General features: G+C 59.1%; 3 protein-coding genes across 8 annotated transcripts; 1 reads left to right on the top strand and 2 right to left on the bottom strand.

Moving 5' to 3' along the window:
• Positions 1–1,441: 1,441 nt before the first annotated feature.
• On the bottom strand, positions 1,442–12,467 carry ESPL1 (extra spindle pole bodies like 1, separase). 5 transcript variants are annotated; one of them, XM_071729432.1, is made up of 30 exons: positions 12,370–12,467; positions 11,170–12,276; positions 10,869–10,973; positions 10,565–10,685; positions 10,206–10,342; positions 9,791–9,984; positions 9,403–9,645; positions 9,065–9,209; positions 8,753–8,897; positions 8,481–8,620; positions 8,245–8,379; positions 8,045–8,164; positions 7,687–7,858; positions 7,385–7,513; positions 7,122–7,278; positions 6,535–6,644; positions 5,096–6,198; positions 4,672–5,008; positions 4,383–4,535; positions 3,861–4,074; positions 3,563–3,747; positions 3,333–3,460; positions 3,132–3,251; positions 2,896–3,051; positions 2,657–2,827; positions 2,470–2,574; positions 2,239–2,357; positions 2,071–2,154; positions 1,812–1,976; positions 1,442–1,739 (listed from the first exon to the last, which is right to left on the bottom strand). In XM_071729432.1, the coding sequence occupies exons 1-30, from the start codon at positions 12,448–12,450 to the stop codon at positions 1,538–1,540; spliced, it is 6,483 nt and encodes a 2,160-aa protein (XP_071585533.1). In that variant the 5' UTR covers positions 12,451–12,467; the 3' UTR covers positions 1,442–1,537. The 5 variants fall into 5 exon arrangements, 4 of the variants coding, with proteins under 4 accessions (XP_071585533.1, XP_071585534.1, XP_071585535.1 ...); XM_071729433.1 differs by having other exon boundaries at positions 2,239–2,354; XM_071729434.1 differs by having other exon boundaries at positions 4,389–4,535.
• A 1,509-nt stretch (positions 12,468–13,976) lies between these two features.
• DDIT3 (DNA damage inducible transcript 3) lies at positions 13,977–15,332 on the top strand. Its single transcript, XM_071729414.1, has 4 exons — positions 13,977–14,097; positions 14,411–14,458; positions 14,536–14,707; positions 14,795–15,332. Exons 3-4 carry the CDS (start codon positions 14,567–14,569, stop codon positions 15,254–15,256), a joined length of 603 nt encoding a protein of 200 aa, XP_071585515.1. The 5' UTR covers positions 13,977–14,097; positions 14,411–14,458; positions 14,536–14,566; the 3' UTR covers positions 15,257–15,332.
• Positions 15,293–20,412, bottom strand: MARS1 (methionyl-tRNA synthetase 1). 2 transcript variants are annotated; one of them, XM_071729412.1, is made up of 22 exons: positions 20,305–20,412; positions 20,043–20,118; positions 19,877–19,955; positions 19,658–19,783; positions 19,429–19,504; positions 19,151–19,323; positions 18,879–18,991; positions 18,641–18,757; positions 18,328–18,531; positions 18,011–18,212; positions 17,843–17,917; positions 17,598–17,768; positions 17,411–17,506; positions 17,197–17,314; positions 16,811–17,024; positions 16,599–16,730; positions 16,382–16,486; positions 16,130–16,313; positions 15,957–16,028; positions 15,840–15,863; positions 15,586–15,693; positions 15,293–15,510 (listed from the first exon to the last, which is right to left on the bottom strand). In XM_071729412.1, exons 1-22 carry the CDS (start codon positions 20,405–20,407, stop codon positions 15,358–15,360), a joined length of 2,721 nt encoding a protein of 906 aa, XP_071585513.1. In that variant the 5' UTR covers positions 20,408–20,412; the 3' UTR covers positions 15,293–15,357. The 2 variants fall into 2 exon arrangements, with proteins under 2 accessions (XP_071585513.1, XP_071585514.1); XM_071729413.1 differs by lacking the exon at positions 15,840–15,863.
• Positions 20,413–21,829: the final 1,417 nt, after the last annotated feature.

The following is a 21,829-nucleotide window of genomic DNA, read 5'->3' as shown; positions in this document are numbered from 1 at the left end:
CCTGGACTCTGCAGTTCCCAAGCCCCTTCTCATCCTAAGGTGGGATTTTGTTTTGTTTATTTTTTAATTTTCCGGTGTGAATCCAAAGCTTGTCCTCCAAATCTATTTTTTTTTTTTCCCAGCCTTTTCTGTTCCTTTCCTGGTGATGATGCTGTATTTAAAGAGAATATTTAAGTGTAAAAATAAAAAAAATGCTCAAACTTGCACAGTGAGCTGTGGCTTCCAACCCAGAGAATTTCTCTCGGGGGGGGGGGGGGGGGGGGGTTGGAATTTCTGCAAAAAGGGGATTGGGAAAGGGTTTTCTTTTCCAGGAAGGAAAGCAGCAGCTTGGTGCCTCCTACCCCTGCTTTGTACCCTAAAAATGCTTTAAAATATCCAGGGGGTGGATGTTCTGCATGCAAACCAGAGAGAGAGAGAGTGGCAACCAGAAAGAGAGAGGGGGGCAACCAGAGAGAGAGAGAGAGTGGCAACCAGAGAGAGAGAGGGGGGCAACCAGAGAGAGAGAGGGGGGCAACCAGAGAGAGAGAGGGGGGCAACCAGAGAGAGAGAGGGGGGCAACCAGAGAGAGAGAGGGGGGCAACCAGAGAGAGAGAGGGGGTGGCAACCAGAGAGAGAGAGAGTGGCAACCAGAGGGAGAGAGGGTGGCAACCAGAGAGAGAGAGAGAGTGGCAACCAGAGGGAGAGAGGGTGGCAACCAGAGGGAGAGAGGGTGGCAACCAGAGGGAGAGAGGGTGGCAACCAGAGGGAGAGAGGGTGGCAACCAGAGGGAGAGAGGGTGGCAACCAGAGGGAGAGAGGGTGGCAACCAGAGAGAGAGAGAGTGGCAACCAGAGGGGGAGAGAGTGGCAACCAACCAGAGCTATCAAGGCCTGGCACAGCCCCCCTAAACCTCACTGGAATGAGGGGCCCCCTCCTCTTCCTTTGGATCCAGTCCTCAGCCTCCACATCCTTGGTGTGGATCACCCGGAGCTGGGGGAGGGAGGACAAGAGGAACTCCACTTCCTGCAGGAGAACAGAGCCCAGCAGTGGGGAGGAGGCCCTGGATGGAGCTAAAAAAGGGGGCAGAGGGCTGGAGAGGGGCAGGAATGGCCTAAGGAGTGAGATCAGGAGCCCAGAGACCCCCAAAGAGATCCCAGTCTCACCCCCAGCTCCCAGCCCAGTGTTCTCCAGGTCCAGCACCCCCTTTCCCTCAGTTCCAAGAGCACATCCAGCATCCAAGATTTAAAGCCCAGCAGGATCCTAAGGACAGAGCCCTGAGCAGCACCCCCACTCCCACCCCAAAAACCAAGGGACACCGGGAGGGAGAAGAAAAGTGGGGGCTCCAGGTCATCTCCAGGAGAAGGGCAGGAAGCCACAGGGTCCAACCTTGAGGACAGAGAACAAATAAGGAAGAGGAGGGCCAAAAGCAGCAGCTTTATTGTCACAGAATACCCCAATAAAACGCATCCATTAAAATAAATTAAAACTAAAACGGTTGCCACATCCCTGCCAGTCCCCACCTTTGCCTTACAGGGGGGGACAGGACTCCCCCTCTGCCCTCACTTCAAGCAGACAGGCAGCCCATAGACCACAGGGGCTGCCCCAATGAGGTATTTGAGTCTGGGGGCTTGGCGGGCTTGGGCAACATAGGAGAGGAGGGGGGCAGCAGAACCCCCCCTCAGCCAGCCCTGCAGCAGGGCCTGGGCGTAGCGATCGATGTCCCGGTCTGTCACATCCCAGAGGTTCCCCAGGACGAAGGGGCTGGAGAGAAAGGAAGAATTAGCCCCTTTCCCACCCAAATAACAGCTCGGAGAGCCCCCGGCCCTGACTCACCAGCCAGCCATGATGTAGTTGAGGATGATCCCAGAGCCCTCGAGGCTCCCGCGGACGGCGAGCGCGGCGCTGCTGCAGCCAAAGAGCAGAGACACGGAGCGGCAATCCAGGCGAGACAGGGTCTGGGCATCCAGGAACCTGGCACCTGCTCCGTGCCCCATGTAGCTACAGGGACAGAGTCCTAATGAGCATCAGCTGCTCTTGTACACCCCCCACTAGTGTTTGTGTCCCTCCCCCACGCAGCCCTGGTGATGCTCACATGTAGAGATCGTGCTCCTGCAGAGCCGACTGAATCCGGGTAGGGCTCGGGACGGCTCCTGTCACCCCCTTCCAGCCAGGTTCACTGCAGAGTTGCTGGTGAGCAGGGATCAAGGGGGCACAGACCCCCCCTCTCCTAATTCCCCAGCTCCCTGAGATCCCCACCCACCTTTCAAACCACTCTCGAAATCGCTCCTCAGTGCCCAGGAGGTTGCTGTGGGGGTTGAGGACGTAGAAGGTGCTGTTGGGATCCACGCCGCGGCTCAGCACAGACCCTGCCTGCTGCTGCTGGAGATGGGAGGGGGACACAGAGGAGCCAGATCAGGGAAAAGTTTGAGGAGGGCTCCCCCAAAGCCTGGGGCACGTGGGGTTGTCCCCCCCACCCCCATCACCAAATCACCTTCTGTGCCAGGGAGTAGCTGAGCAGGAAGCGCAGGGAAGGGAGGCGGGTGACTGGCACGGTCTTCAGGCACACCATGCTCTCCCAGGGCAGCTTCTGGAGGTGCTGGAAGGAAGAGGAAGGTGTGAGCAGCAGGAGGGAGGAGGCAGCAGAGCCTGGAGGAAGGGAAGCAGAGAAGGGATCTCACCTTATCCAGCACCAGGACGAGGGAGCCTGGGGACTGCTTGGCACAAGCTCTGCGCTTCTCAACCGCCCCCTGCAAGAGGAGCTGAGCCTGGAGGGGCTGCGTGGGGCAGAGGCCAAAGGCCAGAGCTTGCACATCATGGGGGGTGAGGAGGGGAGCAGCATTCAGCACCACCTGTGGGATGGAGAAAGAGGTGAGTGGTGGCAAAGCAGCTGAGCTCCCCAGAACCCAACCCCAGGCACCTTGAGCAGGGTGGGATCCGGGTCCCTCCAGCCGTAGTGGCAGAGCTGGGGGTGCAAGCAGGCAGCTTCCTTGGCCAGAGCAGGCTCAGGGCTGGTGGGGATCAGGACACCCCTCCAGCAGCCCAAAACCTCCATCTCCAGGGTCTCGATGAGGCTCTGTAAAAGGTCAATCAGCAGGGGGTCCAGATCCCTCAGTGCTCTCCAGAAGAGCAGAGCACAGGATGATTTTCCCTCACCTTCATCTTGCCATCCAGCTCGAAGCGACGCAGCCACCAGCTCTCTTTGTCTGTGCAGCTGTTGGCTTCTTTCTGCTCTTTCTGGATGGCATCAAAGTCACTCAGCAAACGTAGCAGCACCTGCAGGAGAAAGGGGAGCTGTGATCCCACCCCCCAAAAAGTGCCTGGGCTGCCCCTCTCCCACCCCCTGCCCTCTCTCACCTTGTTGAGCGTGGGGGGGATGCGGATGGTGAGGGGAGGTGTGCCCTTTTCCAGTCGTGCCAGGAGCAGGGTGTGCCCTGGGGAGCCAGGCTGGATGCTGGCAAGGGTCAACACACACACAGTCACCCCTGAAAGTCACACCCAGACCTTAGGGACAGCACCCAAAAGGCACCATCCAGCCCGCTGCACCCTCTGGGCTGATGAGCTGCCCAGGCCCATCAGCCCCTTACCACTGGGGATCTGTTCCAGCTGTGTCTGGAAGTCCTCCTGCTCCCCAGAGCCCAACCCTGTGGAGCTGAACATGAAAAGTCTCTGGAGCTCAGTGAGGTGGTGGCTGCGTTGGTCAGAATTCCCCTCCTGCAGGGAGAGCCCACGGAGCTGCTCGGTCACATCCACTCCCAACTTCTTCTCTTTGCTGTGGAGGCAAAAGCAGTCAGAGGGGGAAGAACCCCCCTAAAATCCCCTTTGCTGAGGTGCTGGTGGATGAAGCTTTCTGTGTGTGTGCTGGGAAGAGAACAAGGAACTCACTGAATCTTCTTGTGGATGATGCTGAGCAGCTGGTGGCGAGTGGTGACAGAGACAGACTCAGAGAGCAGGTAGGCAGTGGAAAAGGGGTCCTGGTTGCCCATGGCAAGAGCCAGGAGCTGGCAGAGCTGGCTGTAGAGCACCCCAGGAGGGCAGTGGCTGATACAGTTGAAAGCATCTTTCAGGAGCTCAAGGATTGTGTTCAGTGAGGAAACATCTGGAAGGAACCAAGCAGCAAAACCAGGACAGGATCAGGCACCAAAATCTCAGGCAATGCCCCCAGCAGTGGTGAGGGGACAGACACAGCACCCCCAGCATACCCACCAGCTCCCAGTGCACACCAGTATCCCACACACTGGAGGCTCTCAGAGTGGCCCTGGGACACTCAGCCCACAGCCTGACACCCACCCAGCTCCTTGCCTGCTTCTCCTCCCCAGGAAACGGGGAGGAAATCAGACAGTCCTCCCCCTGGGTCAAGATCAACACAGGGAGGTCACAAACCCATTACCAGCCCAAAAAACAAACCCCCACCTGTGGGCAGGGCAGAGGAAAGGGTCCCCTCTGGGTGTAGGGACTGTCCCCTCTGCAGACACTGCATTGTCATGATGTCCTCACTGGCCTCTTGCCACAGGACCTTGTGCTCCCTGCCTGCACCCTCCTGCCTGGGCCATCTCCCACCTGTGGGGAGGGAAGGAGCCACCTGATCCCTGGGACTGCTGCCAGCAGTGGGAACAGACTGACACAACCACTTAAAGGATCATCAAGACAACAATATCCCCCCCCTCCAGTTCCTGGAGCAGCCAGCCCAGCTCACCTGGGGCTCTTTTCTCTTCTTTGGAGGCTTCCAGGACTTCAGAGCTGATCTCAAGCTCTTCCTCCACCTTCTCTTCCTCAATGGCCCTCAGGAGCTCCTTCTCCTCCTCTGCTCTCTTGCTCGTTGTCCTGGGGGTCCTCTGCTTTTTCTTCTCTCCAGCCCTGGCTTGGTGGGCACGTGGCCTCCCTCTCTGGGGCTGGGCAGTGCTTTTCTGCCCACCCCCCCGGGGGGATTTTTGGGGCTTTTGAGCTTTCTGGGCACAGGAGGTCTTGCGGGCAGCTCTGGGGCTCAGCCCCACTTTAGGATCTTCCACATCACTGTCATCACTGAATGTCACCTAAAGCAGAGGGACAAGGGGGGGGTCAGGGCTGCTGAGAGGTGTCCAGGGCTGCTCCCCCCCCCTCCCTCCTCACTCCTCACTCACTTTTAGGCGAGATTTGACCCTTCCCAAGCCTCTGGGGGCTCGAAGGAGCCAGGGTTTGGCAGCCCGAGGGGAGGATTCATTGAAGATGGTAAAGGGAGTCCTTGGGGTGGGGGCTGGGGCTTTCTGGTGAGGGCTGTGGGGCACTGGCACTGCCCGGATGATGATGGGAGGCACCTCACTGTCTGAATCACCCACAGCAAAGATGTCAGTGCTGGGCAAAGCTGCAGACTTGGTTCTCTGGGTTTTTTTTCCTCTGGGCTTGGGCACAGTGGGGGTAGTTTTGCACCTTTGGGATCGGGTTTTGCTTGATTGCAGAGTCTGGGGCACGACCGTAGCCCCAAGCTCTGCTGGAGCCTGGGTGGGCAGCTGCCAGGTCCAAGAACTGGTGAAGACACCATCCACAGAGCCACCATGCTGGGAGGCCAGGCAGGAGGTGCCAGCCACAGCTTTGGCCAGCAGCAGGGTGGCCTTGGAGACTCCCCAACCGGGCAAGTGGGGTTTGCAGGATGCCAGGAAGTTCAAACCCATCTCCAGTTCCTCCTTCAGCTCCTCAGCCAGCCCAGGGTTAGCCAGGCTCTGCAGAGCCAACACAGCATAAGCAGCAGCTATCAGATCATGCAGCAGCTCCAGCACGGGCAGGTCCTGGCTGCTGGCAGAGCCACCCCACAGCTTGTCCCTCAGCAGAGGAGCAAAACGAGCGGGCAGAGAGGAGCAGCGCAGCAGCAGAGCCCTCAGCAGAGCCAGGCCCTGGGCCACCCTGCCTGCTGCCAGCTTGCCCTGGGCACAGGAGAGGAGCCAACGTAGGCAGAGAGCAGAGAGAACAAGGCTGGAGCAGAGGCAGCACGAGCAGGAGGCTGGGTGGGTAAGGAAAGTCAGCTGCTGCTGCTTCTTCTTCTTGGGCTTCAGCTCTGGGGAGGCTGTGAGAGCATCTGCCTTGGCCAGCCCGCTGGCTGGGGCCACAAACTCCAGGGCAGGGCCCTTCAGGAAAAATTCCTCATCCCCAGGAGGCTCAGAGTTGGGGTGCTGAAGCTTCTTGCCCTTGAGTTTGCCCTTCCTAGGCAGGATCTTTGTCTGGTCCTTCTGCTCCTTGCTGGCTTCAAACTCTGTGGGTGGAGGAGAGGATTAGTTCAGGATTCCCCCTCCAGCTGCCACCATGTCCAGCTCCAGGAGGGGTGTGGAAAGGAAGATCCCACACTTCTGCTTTCTCAGAAACATCTTTCCCAGCTGGAGTCATCTCTCAATGAGCCAAAATTCAGATAATAATCACCCCAAACCTCTGCAACCTCCTGGTGACAGGGTGTCAGCCAACCCAGCAACATCTGCATGAGGCAGATCTTTTACCCCAGCCCAAAAGGAGCCATCCCTGGCACTGCCCAAGGTTTGAGGGCTCACTTCAAGCCCCCCCATTTCCCTCCCCTGAGCTTGGAGCAGGGACTCACTGGTGTCAGACTCCAGGAGGAAGAGAGCTTGCTCCAGGTTGAAGTTACTCAGCTCTAGGTGACTCTGCTGCAGCTCCAGCTGGGCCTTCAGCACCAGGAAGGAAGCACACCTGAGGAGACAACAGCCCTCAGAGCACCCAAAAACCTCCAACTGCTCCATCCCCAAGGCGAGGAGGGAGAAAAGCAGCAAGGAAGAAGCTCACACCTCATCTGACAAGATGGATACAAACACAAACCAGAGCAGCTGTTTGCTCCAGACCAAACTGAGGTGCCAAACCCACCCCACCAAAGGACAAGGACACCGATGCCTCCCGAGGCCACAGGGCAGCTCATCCCTCATCAAACATCTCCCAAACTCAGGGCCAGGCTGTCCCCCAGCTCCACAACCAACTGAAACAGGCAGCCCAGGGCAGTGGTTGGATCACCATCCCTGGATGTCTTCAGAAATCCTACAGACCCTGTGCTGAAGGACACAGTTTAGCAGTGGGCTAAACCAGATCAGTAGAGTCAGGTTAAAGCGTGGACTGGATGATCTTCCAAGGTCTTTTCTAAGCCCAGACCATTCTGATTCCATGATTTTCACTCACCACTGGGTGCCTTGCAGTTTCTTGGCTAGTTTGGTGGCCTCCAAGCAGAATGCTTTGGCTTTAGACACCATCTCCAACCTGCTGAGGAGAGCCACCAGGTGCTCCAAGCACACCAGCATGTCAGCCAGCACTTGCCACTTCAGCAGCAGGTTGTCCCCTAGGAGGGGAGACAAAAAGATGAGCAGAGAGGCAGGCAAAGAGCCTGACTCTTTCCAGAGGATTCCAGAGGACTGTTTTCCAGCTTTCTGTCCACAGGAGCTCACCACAATCCACAAACTGAACATCAGACACCACTGTCTGACAGCCCAGCACGTTGCTGCCCATCAGCAGGAGAATGATGCTACGGAGAAGCTTCTGAGCTTCACTGAGAGCTGTCTCAGGAGTCTTCCAGCCTGGGGAAGGATGGCTGTGGGTTAGGGACCCTCCCCAGCACAGAGAAACTCCCCCCAGATTTCCCTTTCATCACCTCCCAAGGGGCCAATCTGGAAAAACCCAGAGGTCAAACATTTATAGGGAGTTTTGTCCATGATTCCTCTCAGCCCAGTGCTCCCAAGGAGGGTTTTACCTCGTGCCAAGATTTGCTGCCTGAGCTCCAGGGAGAGGCAGGCAGGGGGGAGACTCAGGTAGACAGCCACCAGCTGAAGGACTTGGGCTCTCAGCAGGTACCAGAGCTTTGTGGTTTTTTGGTGAGGGAGGTTCTGGAGCACTTTCAGCAACAGGGTGAGCCCCTCTTCAATCTGCAAAGGGAGAAAGAAAGAAAGAAAGAAAGAGAGAGAGAGAGGCACCATTTGTGGTCCAGAGTGACTCCACGCTGAAGATCAGCAGGGAGAGGTAATGGGAAACACGGGAAACAGGCAGAGCTGTGGCCTCCTCTTGCCCTGACACTACTTCCAAGACAAAAAAAGGGTTTTTAGGAGCCTTACCCGGGAGGTGGTGCAGTACAGCTGGCTGTACAGCAGGAGGCAGGTTTGCTGCAGCACCAGGAAGGAGCTGTCACTGTGGTCAGCTTGCTGCAGGCAGGATTCCACCTCCTGCAGGAAAAGCTGGAAGCCAACACGAGGGCTGTGGCACCTGGGATCAGCAGAGCAAGCCCCATGGCTCCTTTCCTCCCTGCCAGACTTACCTGGGCATAGCTGGAACACTCCAGCTGGAAGAGCAGCTTGGTGACCTGGCACAGGGCACCAGCCATGCCCAGATTGTCCCCAAGTGCCCTGCACAGGTCTCTGACCAGGAGGAAGCTCTCCATGGCTTGCAAGGGCTGGAGGCAGGAAAAAAAAACCAACATGGTCACACTCAGAGACCACCTCAGAGACAGTTTGGGTGCCTGGGGACAGTGCCACCCCTCCCCAGCAGGGTCACCTTGGCCAGCAGCTTGTAGAGAGCTGCCAGGAGGCGCAGGGAAGCCACAGTCTGCTCAGGGCTGCGTACAGCAGGGACTCCTGGTGCCTCCAGGAGCTGCTTCCACAAGGCAAAGGCATCATCCAGGCTTTTGGAGAGAGCTGAGGGGACACCATGGGTCTAACTTGAAGCCTAAACTTCCACGGGTCTAACCCTAACCTGAAAGCAAACCTTTCCAAAAAGCCACACGGGGCTTTCTGGCACGAAGGGCCCAACCCTGCCAGCATCCTCACCACTCTCTGCTGCCAGGTTGCAGGAGATGGTATCACACAGGAACCTGTCCTCCAGCAGCCTGTCCTCATGGTTGAGGTCATTGGACTCAAATTCATCCAGATTCTTCAGCTTCTCATCTCTGGATCTCTGATCCCTCTCTATGCTCTGCAGCAGGGAAGAAAACATGATGCACATTAACACTCCAGGGTTTCCAGCAGGTGGATTTTGGTGATCCCAAGGCTGCAGAGGATTCTTGACACAAGCCCCATGGTGTTCCCAGATCCAGACATGTCTGGGTGTCCCAGAGCCCTGCTCTGCCATCTCCCACCCACCTTCTCCATCTTGGACTCCAGAGTGCAGATGAAGAGCCAGAGCAGAGCCTGGGCTTGGTCATCAAGGAGCTGGGCCTGGTTCTGGGCACTCCTGGGCACCAATTCTAGGAGCCTCAAGGCTTCATGGATTGAGTCCACAGAGGAGCTGCCAGAGAGAGGGATCAGAAATAGCCCTTGGTCCCCAAAACCTCTTGAGTATTTTAAGGGGAAGGACAGGTACTCCTCAGAGCAAACTGCCAGAGCAGCAACGCTCCAGCTCCTTAAATTCTGAGAGCTTCAAAATGCTCCTTGGGGACTTTCAGGGACAGAAGGAGGTGATCGGGGTGGTGTCCACCCACCAGTCCTTCTGCTGGGCATAGTTGTGGTAGCACAAGACCTGGGCCAGCTCTATCAAGCCAACAGCTCTCTGGTGCAGGCAGCCACTCTCCTCTGAGCAGAGCTCCAGCAAGTCACAGAGGACACTGTAGCGTTCCTGTCCTGTGTCCCCTTGGAGGCTCTTGTAAGCCTTCAGCTCTGCCAAGAGGATGGTCACCAAAGCCTCTGTGTCCAGGCTGTGCCTCTCCAAGCCTTCCTTCAGGGTCCTGGGAGAAAAAAACCACCTGTGTTGGGGCTCTGCCCAGAGCTAGGAATATCTCCCATGGAGAAACATCATTATTTTACCCCTTGAGGAACTGCAGCTCTCCCAACATCCACTCCCCAGACCCCAGGCAGCTTCCCAGGACTTACCTGAGCTTCAAGTTCTCAGCTCCTCGTTTTGCAGCTTCAGTTTTGACTCTGACCCAGAGGGACACAGGTTCTGCCAGCACCTCCCCCAGCTGGCCCTGCAGTGCAGCCAACCACAGCCCCACACACTCCAGGGCTCCCTCCAGCTGCCCCAGCTTGCGGTGGCTTTCCACCCACAGCCTGAAGCATTTGTGCAGCTGCAGGGAGAGCAGAGAGAACCAGATTCAGCTCCACAAAGGAGCAAATCCCCAGATCCTAACACCCCTTCCCTCCCCTGGGGGAAGGGAACACCCTGGAGCAGGGAATTAGGGTCATCCCCTTGGTGCCATCCTCTCCTTTGAGCCCCTGGCACTGGGATCAAAACAGTTCAGCTCAGCACAAGTTCTGCCAGAAGAATTTTTACCAGACAAGCACTTACCCTCTCTGGAGGGAGCTCTCCATGCATGGAGGCATCTGCTGCCTGCAGCCCCTTGCAGAAGATCTCACAGACAGAGCTGGCCTCCTTGTGAAGGTTCTGGTTGTAAAAGATGTAAGCCAGCCTGAACGTGCAGGACGCTGCCACAAGTGAAACCCAAACATTAAAAAAAACGTGATGGAGAGAGAATGAGCCCTCCCCTTCTCCAGCCCAGGGTCTGTCCTGTCCCATCCTGGCCCCACCAGCCACAAACTGTGTGGCAGAGAATCCCCCCCACGGATTCCCAAGGACAAGGACAATGAGTTCTGGAGCCGAGGCAGGGGAAAGGCTCTGGGTTCAGTCCCACCCAGCACCTCACTCACCAGTGATGTCGAGGTACTTGGCTCTTTCATTCTCTGGGAGCCCTTCCAGCCCTCCCAGCATCCACACCACACTCCTCTGGCAGCCTGTAACCAGCTGCTCCAGACCTGGCCAGTCCACAGCCTGCAGGAGAGGAAGGGTGGCTAGCAAGAGGCTGCTGGGGACCACAGAAACCCCCCCCCCACACAATTTGAGCAGCCCCTTCTGACCCCACCAGCAAAACCCCTCTAGAGGGAGAAGCTACCCAGTGCTGAGAGGGTTTCACCCACCCTCAGCACCTGGGACTGTCCCCTCAGCTCCTGGTACCTGAGAGCACTGGAAAGCATCACAGGCCACGGTGGCAAAGAGCTGAAGAGTGTGGTAGAGCAGCTGCTTCACACTGAGCTTCTGTGTGACACCTTCAGGAGGAACCTGCAGAAGGGAAGGAGAAAAGTGGTGTTGCTGGAGCCTGGGCAGCCCCAGGCAGTGCTGGTCAGGATGGGGACAGCACAGAGGAACACCCTGTTAATGGGTGAAGCCTGGAGCAGGGTTCCAAAGCCTCCAGCTGCTCACAGAGGCTCTGACTGAGCATGTTATAAGGTCCTGCCACCCCCAGACCCAGCCTCACCCTCTCCAGCAGCTGGTGGAGGACCCTGCAGTGCCCCTGGGTGAAGGCCCAGAGGCCAAGCACATCCTCCTGTCCAAAGGGCAGATGGTTGCTCAGCTTCACAAACTCATTGAGGGAGGAGATGATGAACTGAGAGGTCTCAGCCATCACCCTGAGGAGTCGTTCTGAGGCCTCTGCTGCCACCCCAAGAACCTCTGCAGCCTGGGACAAGGCTGGCCCTGCAGAGCCAGTGCCCTTGGCCAGCACCCAGCTCAGCTTGACCCCAGCATCCAGGAGGGACAGGAGACGACTGGAAGATTTTGCAGAGGTGCCGGCGGCCCTCAGGAAGACGCTTGCATCTTTGACCACTTCCTCAGCCTTGCGGTGGAGGTCGCCCTTGCAGAGATGCCGACACCGCTCCAGGGTGAGCTCCACGAAGCAGAGGGCTCGCTGGAGGGAGGGCGGATCCGTCCCCTCCTGCCGCAGAACCTCGAGCAAACAATCCTGGAGCTGCTGGCTGAGAAAAGCCAAGGACGGTGCCCGCTGGGCTTTGTAGAGGGCAGCAGCAGACGCTGCCTGCTGTGCCGTACGGGAGGCAAAGAAGGGGGGCTGCAGAGGAGGCAAAGGGCCCCCCCCACCCTCCTCCTCCTCCTCCAGCAGCAGCAGGAAGCGCAGCGCTCGCAGCCGGACCGAGAGGGCAGCTCTGCCCTCGTCCTGCTGCTGGGCTGAGGTGTCCCCTCCTCTCCAGAGGACGCTGAAGCTGCTGTGGACAATGGCCCTGAAGTCCTCGGAGGGCACCTGGCTGAGGCAGTAAGTCAGCAGCCTGGCACGGAGGAGCTCGGCCACCCTCCAGCAGGCATCACCGATCCCCTGGCTGGCCACGTTCCGCAGGAGGTGGTAGAGGATTTTCTCCAGGTAAAGAGGAGCAGGCTGCAGAGTGGCTCTCAGGTAGCCATGGCAAGCATCCTCAGCCACGGCCACCAAACTGGAGGCGTGGGCTGGGCAGCCACAGGGCTTGGCCACTCGCTCGACACAGACACGCAGGAGCTTGTCACACGTCTGGCTTCTCTGCAGCCGGGAGGCTCGGCTGGGGTCAGAGGCATCTCCTCGGGAGCTGAAGAGGCATTTCTGGGGAGAAGAAGGTGTCAGACCCCCAGAACACCCCAGGGTGGGTCCTCTCCCCATAGAGATGGGGCTGGATCTTCCCAGCCCCCAACTCACCTGCAGCTTGGGGAGCAAATCGCTCACACAACCACAACAGTCCCGTGGGGCAGCAGGATCAGCTCCTTTGAGGTGCTCCATGTGTGAAGGGGACTGGGGGGGGGAGGTAGGCAATGGTGTGGGACCCCCCCATCTCCCCAGCTGCCAGGCTTACACCTCCCCACTGTTTTCAGGGATCTCCCAGTCCCCTTCCCTCATTCTCCAGCACTCTGGGGGTATCAGTCCCGTCCACCACTCCCTCCCCCCCAGCCCCTGAGATGACAAAAATCGCCTCCCCAAGCCCCACTGCTCACTCCCCGAGGGCACACAGGCCCTAACACGACTTCCCAGCTCCCTGACAGCTCTCCCCCTCCCCTGCTTCTCGGATCTACAGCACCATCGCTGTCCTACACCCACACCCCCTACCCCATAGCCCCCACTCCCCAGACCTTCACAGCCCCTCCGCGGCGCGAAGTTCCCCTCATCCGCCGCCGCCGTCGTTCGGGTAGAGGCAGCACCGCGCGCCCCGTTCAAATAGCGCGTCCCAGCCAATCAGCGTGAGGCTCCGCCCCCTCTCCCCGCGCGGGGCACCATGGGAGTTGTAGTCTCTGCCCCGGGGTTGCGCGGGTGAGGAGCGGAGGGACCCTCGTGCAACGGGGTGAGTGTGCAAGGAACACCGCCACCGCCACCCCCCCCCCCCGGCAATCGTGCAAGATGTGCAAAGCGTCCCGTGCCACCTGTGCAAAGCCCCTCGTGCAACAGCGGCCCCCGCGTGATGAGAGCAAGTGTGAAAGGAGCACCCCTGTGCGGTTGTGGGTGGGTGTGCGGGGACCCCTGTGGAATAGCAGCGATTGTGAAGAAGGGCCCCTCCCTGCAAAATCAAACCTAAATCAAGGACACAGCGGTGACTGCACAGTCCCCTATGTGGGACCCTTGTGTAATCACAGCTGGTGTGCAAACTTTTGCACGGGTGCACGGCCTTCCCTTGCACTGGGGGTGCTTGCGCAGCTGTCACTGTGCTGCTCTGCCCAGTTCTGGGCCCCTCAGCTCAGGAAGGAGATTGAGGTGCTGGAGCAGGTCCAGAGAAGAGCAAGGAGGCTGTGAAGGGATCCAGCAGAATTCCTGTGAGGACGGGCTGAGGGAGCTGGGGGTGTTGAGGCTGGAGAAGAGAAGGCTCAGGGGAGACCTCATCACTCTCTACAACTCCCTGCGCAGAACTGGACCCAGGACTCAAGCTGCGGCCTCCCCAGGGCTGAGCACAGGGGCAGAATCCCTTCCCTGGACCTGCTGGCCACGCTGTTCCTGAGCCAGCCCAGGATGCCCTTGGCCTTCTTGGCCACCTGGGCACACTGCTGGCTCCTCTTCAGCTTCTGGCAATCCGATGGCTCAGGGAAAGCCGGTGCCCTGTGCCCGGGGCTCTGAGGCAGCGGATTTCCCGCCATTGCATCACCCGTGACTCAGCGCGGGGGTCGCAGCCCCGGGCGGGGATGAGGCGGAGCCGTTCCTGCTCGGTGGGCGGAGCCGCGCTCCCTACCACCTGCTCCCATTGGCTGCGTCACGGCGTAGCGAGCGCCCATTGGCTACGGGTGAGGAGAGAGTTGCGTCAGCCGCGAGGGCCCTTAAAAGCAGCGCTGCAGGCGGGGGAGGCGGCAGTCGCGGGAGCAGCGCGGGATGAAGCGGAGCAGCATGAGAGGGGAACAGAGGCGGCGGCTGGAGTGGGGCGGAGGGCAGCTGGGACCGCCCGGGAAGGTGTGTGGGGAGAGGGGCCGCTGGGGCTTCCCGGGAAGGTGTGTGGGGTATCGACATCCCCGGGAATGTTGGGGAGGGGGTCCGGAGGCGGCCCCGAGTGCGGTGGATGCGGTGACTGAGGAATTCCGTCCGGTCTCGTCACGGAGGTTTCTGGGGAGACACCGTGGGGCGCTCCGTCCCGTCCCGTGGGTCCCTCTGTATCCTTAACCCTCCCCCCTCAAAGCTGTCGATGCCCCGAGGAGTGGGGTGGGGTGGGGCGGGGCGGGGCGGTCGCGCCGTGGGGGGCGAAGTCTGACCCTGTCCCTCCCCTCAGGCATCCAGGGGAAAATCTGTCCTCGTCGGCCATCACACCTGAGAACAGGTAAGGGGGGAGGGAAGCGGCGCCCTGCAGGGAGCATCGCCCCAGGGCAGGGCCTGACCCCCCCCCTTTCTCTGCAGCCTCCATCGCCACACTGGCCCGGAGGTGAGGATGGCAGGCGAGGGGCTGGCTGCGGGGACACCTGGCAGCACTCTGCCCATCTGGGAACTCGAAGCCTGGTACCAGGACCTGCAGGAGGTGCTGGCAGCATCGGAGCCCTGCGGATCTTCCCCGCTCTGGGGGGCTGAGCAGGTGAGGGGCCAGCGATCCCCCTGGGGTTGGGGGAGGACCTCGCGGGGCACCCATCATCTGAGGTCAGCTCCTCCTTTCTCCCTGCAGACCAAGAGGGCCCCGCTGTGGAGCACGGAGGGGGCGGGCAGTGACCCAGAGGGCTGCGAGCTGGACGCTGCCCTGGCTGCAGAGCTGCTGGAGCTGGAGAGCACAGCTGGGTCAGAGCCACTGGGACTGCTGGACTTGGCCTCCAGCAGCAGCAGCAGCCCCCCAGCCCAGGCAGGCAGAGGGGAGGAGGAGGAGGAGGTGAGGGTGGCTGCAGGGCGTGGGGTGAAGAGGAAGAGGTGCAGTGGGCCGGGGTCCAGCAAGGAGCTGGCCAAGCAGCACCAGGAACGAGCCAACGAGCAGCGGGTGCTGGAGCTGACAGCCCACAACGAGCAGCTGAGGGCAGAGATCTGCAGGCTCAGTGCTGAGGTGGAAAGCACCAGAGCAGCTCTCATCGACCGCATGGTCAACCTCCAAACTCCAACCCCCAGCAGCCATGGACTGCAGGGGCTCTGCACAGACTGATGCTGGGGGGGAAACACGACTCCTTCCAGCTACCACTGTATATATTTTGCATTTTATTACACACTTGTAACACCCAGAGTGGTCTCTGAGTAGCTCAGTTGTTACTTCTTCGACTTCCCTTTGGGCACAGGGATTTCTGGGCTTTTTCCCTCAGCTAGTGCCAGCTGCTTCTTCAGTTCCAACAGCTTGGCCACCTCTGCATCAACCTGGGCCTTCTCTGCCTTGTTGGCCTTCAGCTGCCTGACGTGGTTGCCCTGGGGCAAGTGGGGAAGGGGGTAAGGGCCTGGTGGCATCAGGACGTAACAGGGTTTGTCCCTTCTGTCACTCACCTGCTTGGCCACCTCCTCTGTCAAGAGCTGGATCAGCTGGGGGTCACCTGGAGTCACCTGGGTTGCTGGGGCTGGAGGGGACCCTGAGGCTGGAGAGTTCTGCTTGGCCTGTGGAAGGGCAGAAATGAATCTGAGTCCTGGTCCCAGCCCCCCAGGGACTGAGCTCCCCCTCTTGTGCAGCTCTGTGCCCCCCTTGCTTGTCCTGGAGGTGGGCAGGGTGCTTTACCACCTCTGAGGAGAAGCCAGGGAGTTACCTGAGGCTCTACAAAGCCTTTAGGCTGGGAAAGGAGAGACAGCAAGTGAGGAGGGACAGAAAGCAGAGGCTGGGAGGTGCCCAGAGTGGAGGAGGGGGCACTGCAGCCCCTGCTCACCTGCCCTCCCCCAAAACGCTTGCGCAGGGCCTCAACCTGATGGTTCTCCAGCTTCTGGAAAAGGGGGCTCACCTGGAACCAGGAAGAAAAGAGGGGTTCACCCCTGCAGGACCAGCACCCTGAGCTCCCCTGCTTGCGGGGCACAGCCCCCCTCTCCCCATCCCATCACCTACAGTGCCCACACGGTGCCCGGGGGGCAGGGTGCAGGTGAAGTCGTGGCTGAGGATGAAGCAGTCAGGGGGGATGTGGAGCTGCCCCTGGATGGCTGAGCTGACACTGGGCATGTAGGGCTGCAACATGACAGCCAGCAGGGAAGCCATGTTCACTGCCACGCCAGTCACTGTGCCTGCACGCTGCCTGGAAAGGCAGGAAACCATTAATGCACCCCCCAGCTTCCCTCCCTGCCAACCCCCAGCCTCTCTTACCTGTCCTTTTCATCCCCCTTGATCCTCTTCCAGGGCTCATTCACCTGGATGTACTGGTTGCCATGGCGAGAGATGCTCAGGACACACCTCAGGGCATCACGGATGCTGGGAGGGGGGGACAGAAGGGACTGAGTGGCTGCTGGGGTGCCTGGGCTCTGCTTTCCCATCCTGAGGACACCTTCAGCCCCACTCCCATCCTGGGGTCTCAGCCACCCACCGGACTTTCTCCAGCAGCTGGTGGTACTGGCGCAGCTCCAGGGTGACACGGGCCAAAAGCCTCTTGTCATCCAGTGTCAGGACCATGCTGGGGACAGTGCCACCAAAAAACTTGCAGACGAACATGCCAGCTCTGGAGGGAGAAGGGGAGCAGGGATGAGCAGAGCCTAAGGGCAGAGAGGGCCCATGCCACCCCCCAGGCTGGCCTAGGACCTGTTGATGAAGTTGCCCAGGTTGTTCAGCAGCTCAGAGTTGTTCTTGAGCATGAGGTCACTCCAGGAGAAGGCACTGTCCTGCCCTTCAGGCCGCAGGTAGAGCAGGTAGAAACGCCAGATGTCTGCAGGGATGCCTGTGTCCTGGGCCATGTCCCCAAACACTCCCACACCCCGGCTCTTGGAAAACTTCCCATCCTCATAGTTGAGGTATTCTGGGGAGGGGAGGAGAGAGCTGAGCACAGATCCCACCCTCACCCAGGCTGGGGCAGCTCCACAACACACAGGGAGACACCAGCCGAGTGCTGAGGGGCATAAGCTGAGCTCAAAGGTGACCCCAAAGCCAGTTTTGTGCCTGTGTGGGATCCCTGGTGACCCCCCCAGTACCTGTAGCAATGAGGTGGTTCACCAGGGTGTAGTTGTCCTCAGCACCCAGGAGTGAACAGGGGAATACAACACTGTGGAAGGGGACATTATCCTTGGCCATGAAGTTGTAGAGCTCAACCTGAGAGAGAGGTGGGGAGGCAGGAGGGGATCACTGGACCTTGGCCTCCTCCAGCTCTGTCCCTACCTCCACCCTGCAGCAGCACCAGCCTTCTACCTGCTGTGGGTTCTTCCACCACCTCTCCCAGTGCTGGGTGTAATTAGCTGTAATGGACAAGTAGCCAATGGGAGCATCAAACCACACATAAAAAACCTGAGGGGAGAATGACACCTGAGCAGGGAACCCCCAAAAGTAGGGTGTCTGGGGGACAGAGACAGCCAACAAGGGGCCAGGTGGGACCCACCTTGTCCTGGAAGCCATCGAGGGGCACGGGTGTGCCCCACTTGAGGTCACGGGTGATACAACGGGGTTTGAGCCCATCCCTGATCCAGGAGCGGGTGATGTAGCGAGCGTTGGGGGTCCAGTCCCCCCTGGCCAGGGACTGCTCCAGCCAGGGCTCCAGCTGCTTCTCCAGCTGCAGAGGACACACAGGGATGGCCAGTGGTACCAGGGGGGTGCCACGTGCCCTCCCCTAGGGATGAAGCTCACTTTGGGAAGGTCGAGGAAGAGGTGCCGGGTGGCTTTCACCACAGGGACGCTCCTGCAGAGCTTGCACTGTGGGTTCTGTCAGGAGGAAGAACGTGGTTTGCAGAGAGCCCAGGACAAGGCTGGGGGGTCCTAGGCAAAGCTGCTCCCCCCCAAGTCCTCCTGTCCCACCTTCAGTTCCACAGCATTGATGAGTTTGCCACATTTATCACACTGATCACCCCGGGCCTCCGTGTAGCTGCAGAAGGGGCAGGTGCCCTCCACGAAGCGGTCGGCCAGGAAGCGCTGGCAGCTCTCACAGCACAGCTGCTCCACAGTGTCCTCCAAGAGGAAACCTCGGGCCAGCAGGCGCCTGAAGATGTCCTGGGCAATCCTGGGACAAGAGAGGAAAAGGATGGGGGCAGCTCCTGGAGAGCCAAAGCACTCAGCAGGCACGCTGGGGTTTTCCTCCCAAGATCCCTCAACACCAGTGGGACACAGCCACTCACCTGGTCTGGTGGGGTGTGGTGGTGCGGCCAAAATAGTCAAAGGAGATGTCAAACCACCTGTAAATGTCAGCGTGGATGGCGTGGTACTTGTTGCAGATCTCCTGAGGGGTCAGCCCCTCCTCCAGTGCCTTGGTCTCGGTGGCTGTGCCGTACTCATCCGTGCCACACACGTAGAGGGTGTTCCAGTTCCGCAGGCGGCAGTACCTGGGGACGGGGACCTCTGACACCTCTGCAGCTGCTGGGGGCACCACAGCTCCCAAAACGGTCCTGAGGCCCCCCAGGGGGCCTCCCCACCCCTGGGGAGGGGTCTCACCTGGCAAAGGTGTCAGCACTGAGGACGCAGCCGATGATATTGCCGAGGTGGGGCACGTTGTTGACGTAGGGCAGGGCGCTGGTGATCAGGATGTTCCTCATGCCCTCCACGGGCAGCCTGGCGTGGGCAGGGGCAGTCAGAGCAGGGACAAGGAGCAACAGGGCCACCCCAATTCCAGAACAATGTCCCTGCCAGACCCCCCTGGGTGTTCTGAGACAGCCGTTCTCTTGGGACTCACACAGGTTTCTGAGGCTGCCAGGGTTTGGGCAGTGCTGCAGCACCACGGGCCCAGGCGTCGGCAGCAGCTGCGATCTCTTCCTCTGTCAGGGCACGTTCAGAGCCTTCCTCCTCCTGCAGAAAAAAGTGCTCCCAGTGATGGGCTTGCCCTGTCACCCCCAGCCCCCCACCCCTGGGCTAAGGCTGAGCCAGGAGAGCCCAGGGCTGTGCAGGGGGAGGAGGTGGAGGAAAGGCTGAGGGAGTGGAGCAGGAGGGCTGGGGCCAGGGCCAGACCTCAGGCTCGTTGCTGATGGATTTTTCCATGGGCAGGCAGGGTGGAGGCTGCTTCTGCAGGTAGGACTTGAATTCCTGCAGTGCTTTTGGGGTGAGGATGGAGTCAGCAGCTTTCCTGCAGGCCTCTGAGAGTGTCATGCTCTGGAACCAGGTTTTCAGGGCAGGAAGCTCACCTTGTGGGGTGGAGAAAGCAAGCAGCATGATCCTTATCACCATAAAAAGGACGCAAGGAACAACTCGAGGGTTGCTCAAACCAGCAGCCCTGTTTTGACTCTTACTTGGCAGGCTGGTCTCATCCTGGAGGACAGGGAACAGGGTGCCCCACACCACCACATCAGCCACTGACTTGGTGTCCTGGGCCAGAAAAAACAGCAGCAGGCACTGAGGTGGCCCTGGGGCTCAGCTCAGGGCTCTGATCTCCAGGACCCAGCCCCTCACCAGTGGCCTCCCCCAGGCAGCAGAACACCCCTGCACCCCCTACCCACTGGTGGGTGCCTGCCCACTCACCCCAGCGAGGTAGGCAGTGCCTCTCCTGGCCAAATTCTGTTCTATGTGAGCCAAGAGCTTCCCCAGAGCCTCCAGCCCCTTCCTGCCCTGCACCAGCCGGGCGTACAGAGCTGCCGAGGCCGCTGGCTGTGGACAGACACGAGTGGGAGAGCTCAGGGTGGGGGCAGCAGTGAAGGGGGGGGGGAGAGATGGAGGCTGCTGTCCCCCTGGAGCACCCACCTGCAGCTCCGTGACCTCCCACTCCAGCCACTGGTTGCTGAGGTCCGTGGGCTCCTCCCCGCGGGACAGGAAGAAGAACCTGGGGGGGATTGAGGGGGACAGGGGGGGAGCTGCAGCCTGCGGGCCGCTCCCCCCCCTTCCCCTCCCACGTTCCGTGGGCACTCACTGGCAAATGGCGTTGGGGGAGAAGAGGACGGTGCCGCTCTCCAGCTCCAGCGCGGGGACCCACGGGGGACTCAGCTCTGCGGGGGGAAGCGGGACCGTCAGTCCCGCGGGGGAGGGAGCCCACGCCGGGGCCGGGGCCGGTGCCGGGGGGGTCCCCGCGGTACGGAGGGGACGGGAGGGGACGGGAGGGGACGGGAGGGGACGGGAGGGGACGGGGGAGGGGACGGGAGGGGACGGGGGAGCGGCCACCGCCGCGGCCTCACCCGAGGGGCAGCTCCAGTCCAGCCGCACCGGAGCGGCCGCGGCTCCGGCAGCCGTGAGCACCTTGAGAGCGGCGGGACCGCCCGGGGCCAACCGGAGCCGCATGGCCGCGCCGTGATGACGCAATGTGGGCGCGCGGTGATCGCACAATATGGCCGCACGGTGATGACGTAATATGACAGCACGGTGATGATGCAACGCGCCCGCGTGGTGATGATGTCACATGGCCGCACGGTGATGACGTCATATGGCCGCTTGGTGATGATGCAATGTGGGCGCGCGGTGATGACGTCATATGGCTGCATAGTGATGATGCAACACGGCCGCGTGCTGATGATGCAACGTGGCCACATGGTGATGACATCATATGGCCGCGTGCTGATGATGCAATGGGGACGCATGGTAATGATGCAAAATGGCTGCACAGTGATGACATCATATGGGCCCACGGTGATGATGAAACGTGGCCGCACGGTGATGATGCAATGGGCCCACTCCCGAGGTGTGGTTTCCATGGCAACACCGCTGGGTTCTGTGGGAGGGTGAGGCCCAGCAGGAGTTCTCAGTGGCCACTCTTCATATTTGGTAGCCAGGTCCCTTTATTTGGAATTTTGGAGCCCAATTCTACAACAGGAGAGCGGCCCTGGGGTCAAATGGTTGAAGTTTTAGGGACTAAAACCTAAAACAAACCCAGAGCCCAATTGTTCAAGGTCCTGTTTGGGGGGTTCTGTGGGAGGCTGAGGCCCAGCAGGAGTTTTCAGTGGCCACTCTTTGCTTTTGGTAGCCAGGTTGCTTTTGTTTGGAATTTTGAGCCAAAATGAGGAAAACTGGTCGAGCAGTGAATTGTTGAGGTTTTGGGGTACTACAGAAAAACCAGAACCCAATTTTTAGTGGTGCTGAGGTTTGGGTTTCATGGGAGGGGGGTGGGAAGTGGGAGTTTTTAGTGGTCTCTCTTTGCTTTTGGGAGCCTTTATTTGGAATTTTGAAGTTTCACCCTCACCAGGGTGTTCTGTATTTTATATTTATGATTATTCCCTTAGCAACCTTTTTTTTTTTTTTCCTGGTAATTCATGTCCTGATTTGTCAAAATTTGCACTGCATTTCTGAGTTAAATAAATGCAATAAAATGTGTCCTGCCTGTCCTAAAACCAAGGTTGTGCAAACCAGATTCATTTTCACCCTAAATGCAATTTTTTTCTCTGTCATCCTGTTTACCACTGTGAAATTCAGACTACAGCATTATGTAATCATCCATAAAGTTTTTATTTATTTAAAATTAGCTTAGATACACATTTTTAATTTAACATCTGGCTGTGAAGTGTATGATTAATGTTTTTATTCTGTTTTCTTTGTCTTAATAAGCATTGACACCCCATTGCTTGCTTTGTTCTTCATGTGGGTTTTCTCCAAAACATTTTAAGGAAAAAAAACCATGAATTACCATTTTTTCTTGGCAAAAGGGAGAATTCTTCTAAATATCTTCTCACTTCTTTATAGAAATACAGAAAAGTGGAACCATGAAGCCTC

The sequence above is a fragment of the Heliangelus exortis genome, chromosome 31 (assembly GCF_036169615.1).
Source record: "Heliangelus exortis chromosome 31, bHelExo1.hap1, whole genome shotgun sequence".
Taxonomy (NCBI): domain Eukaryota; kingdom Metazoa; phylum Chordata; class Aves; order Apodiformes; family Trochilidae; genus Heliangelus; species Heliangelus exortis.
Note: the sequence above shows the minus strand (reverse complement) of the source record. Positions and strands in the feature narration are given on the sequence as shown.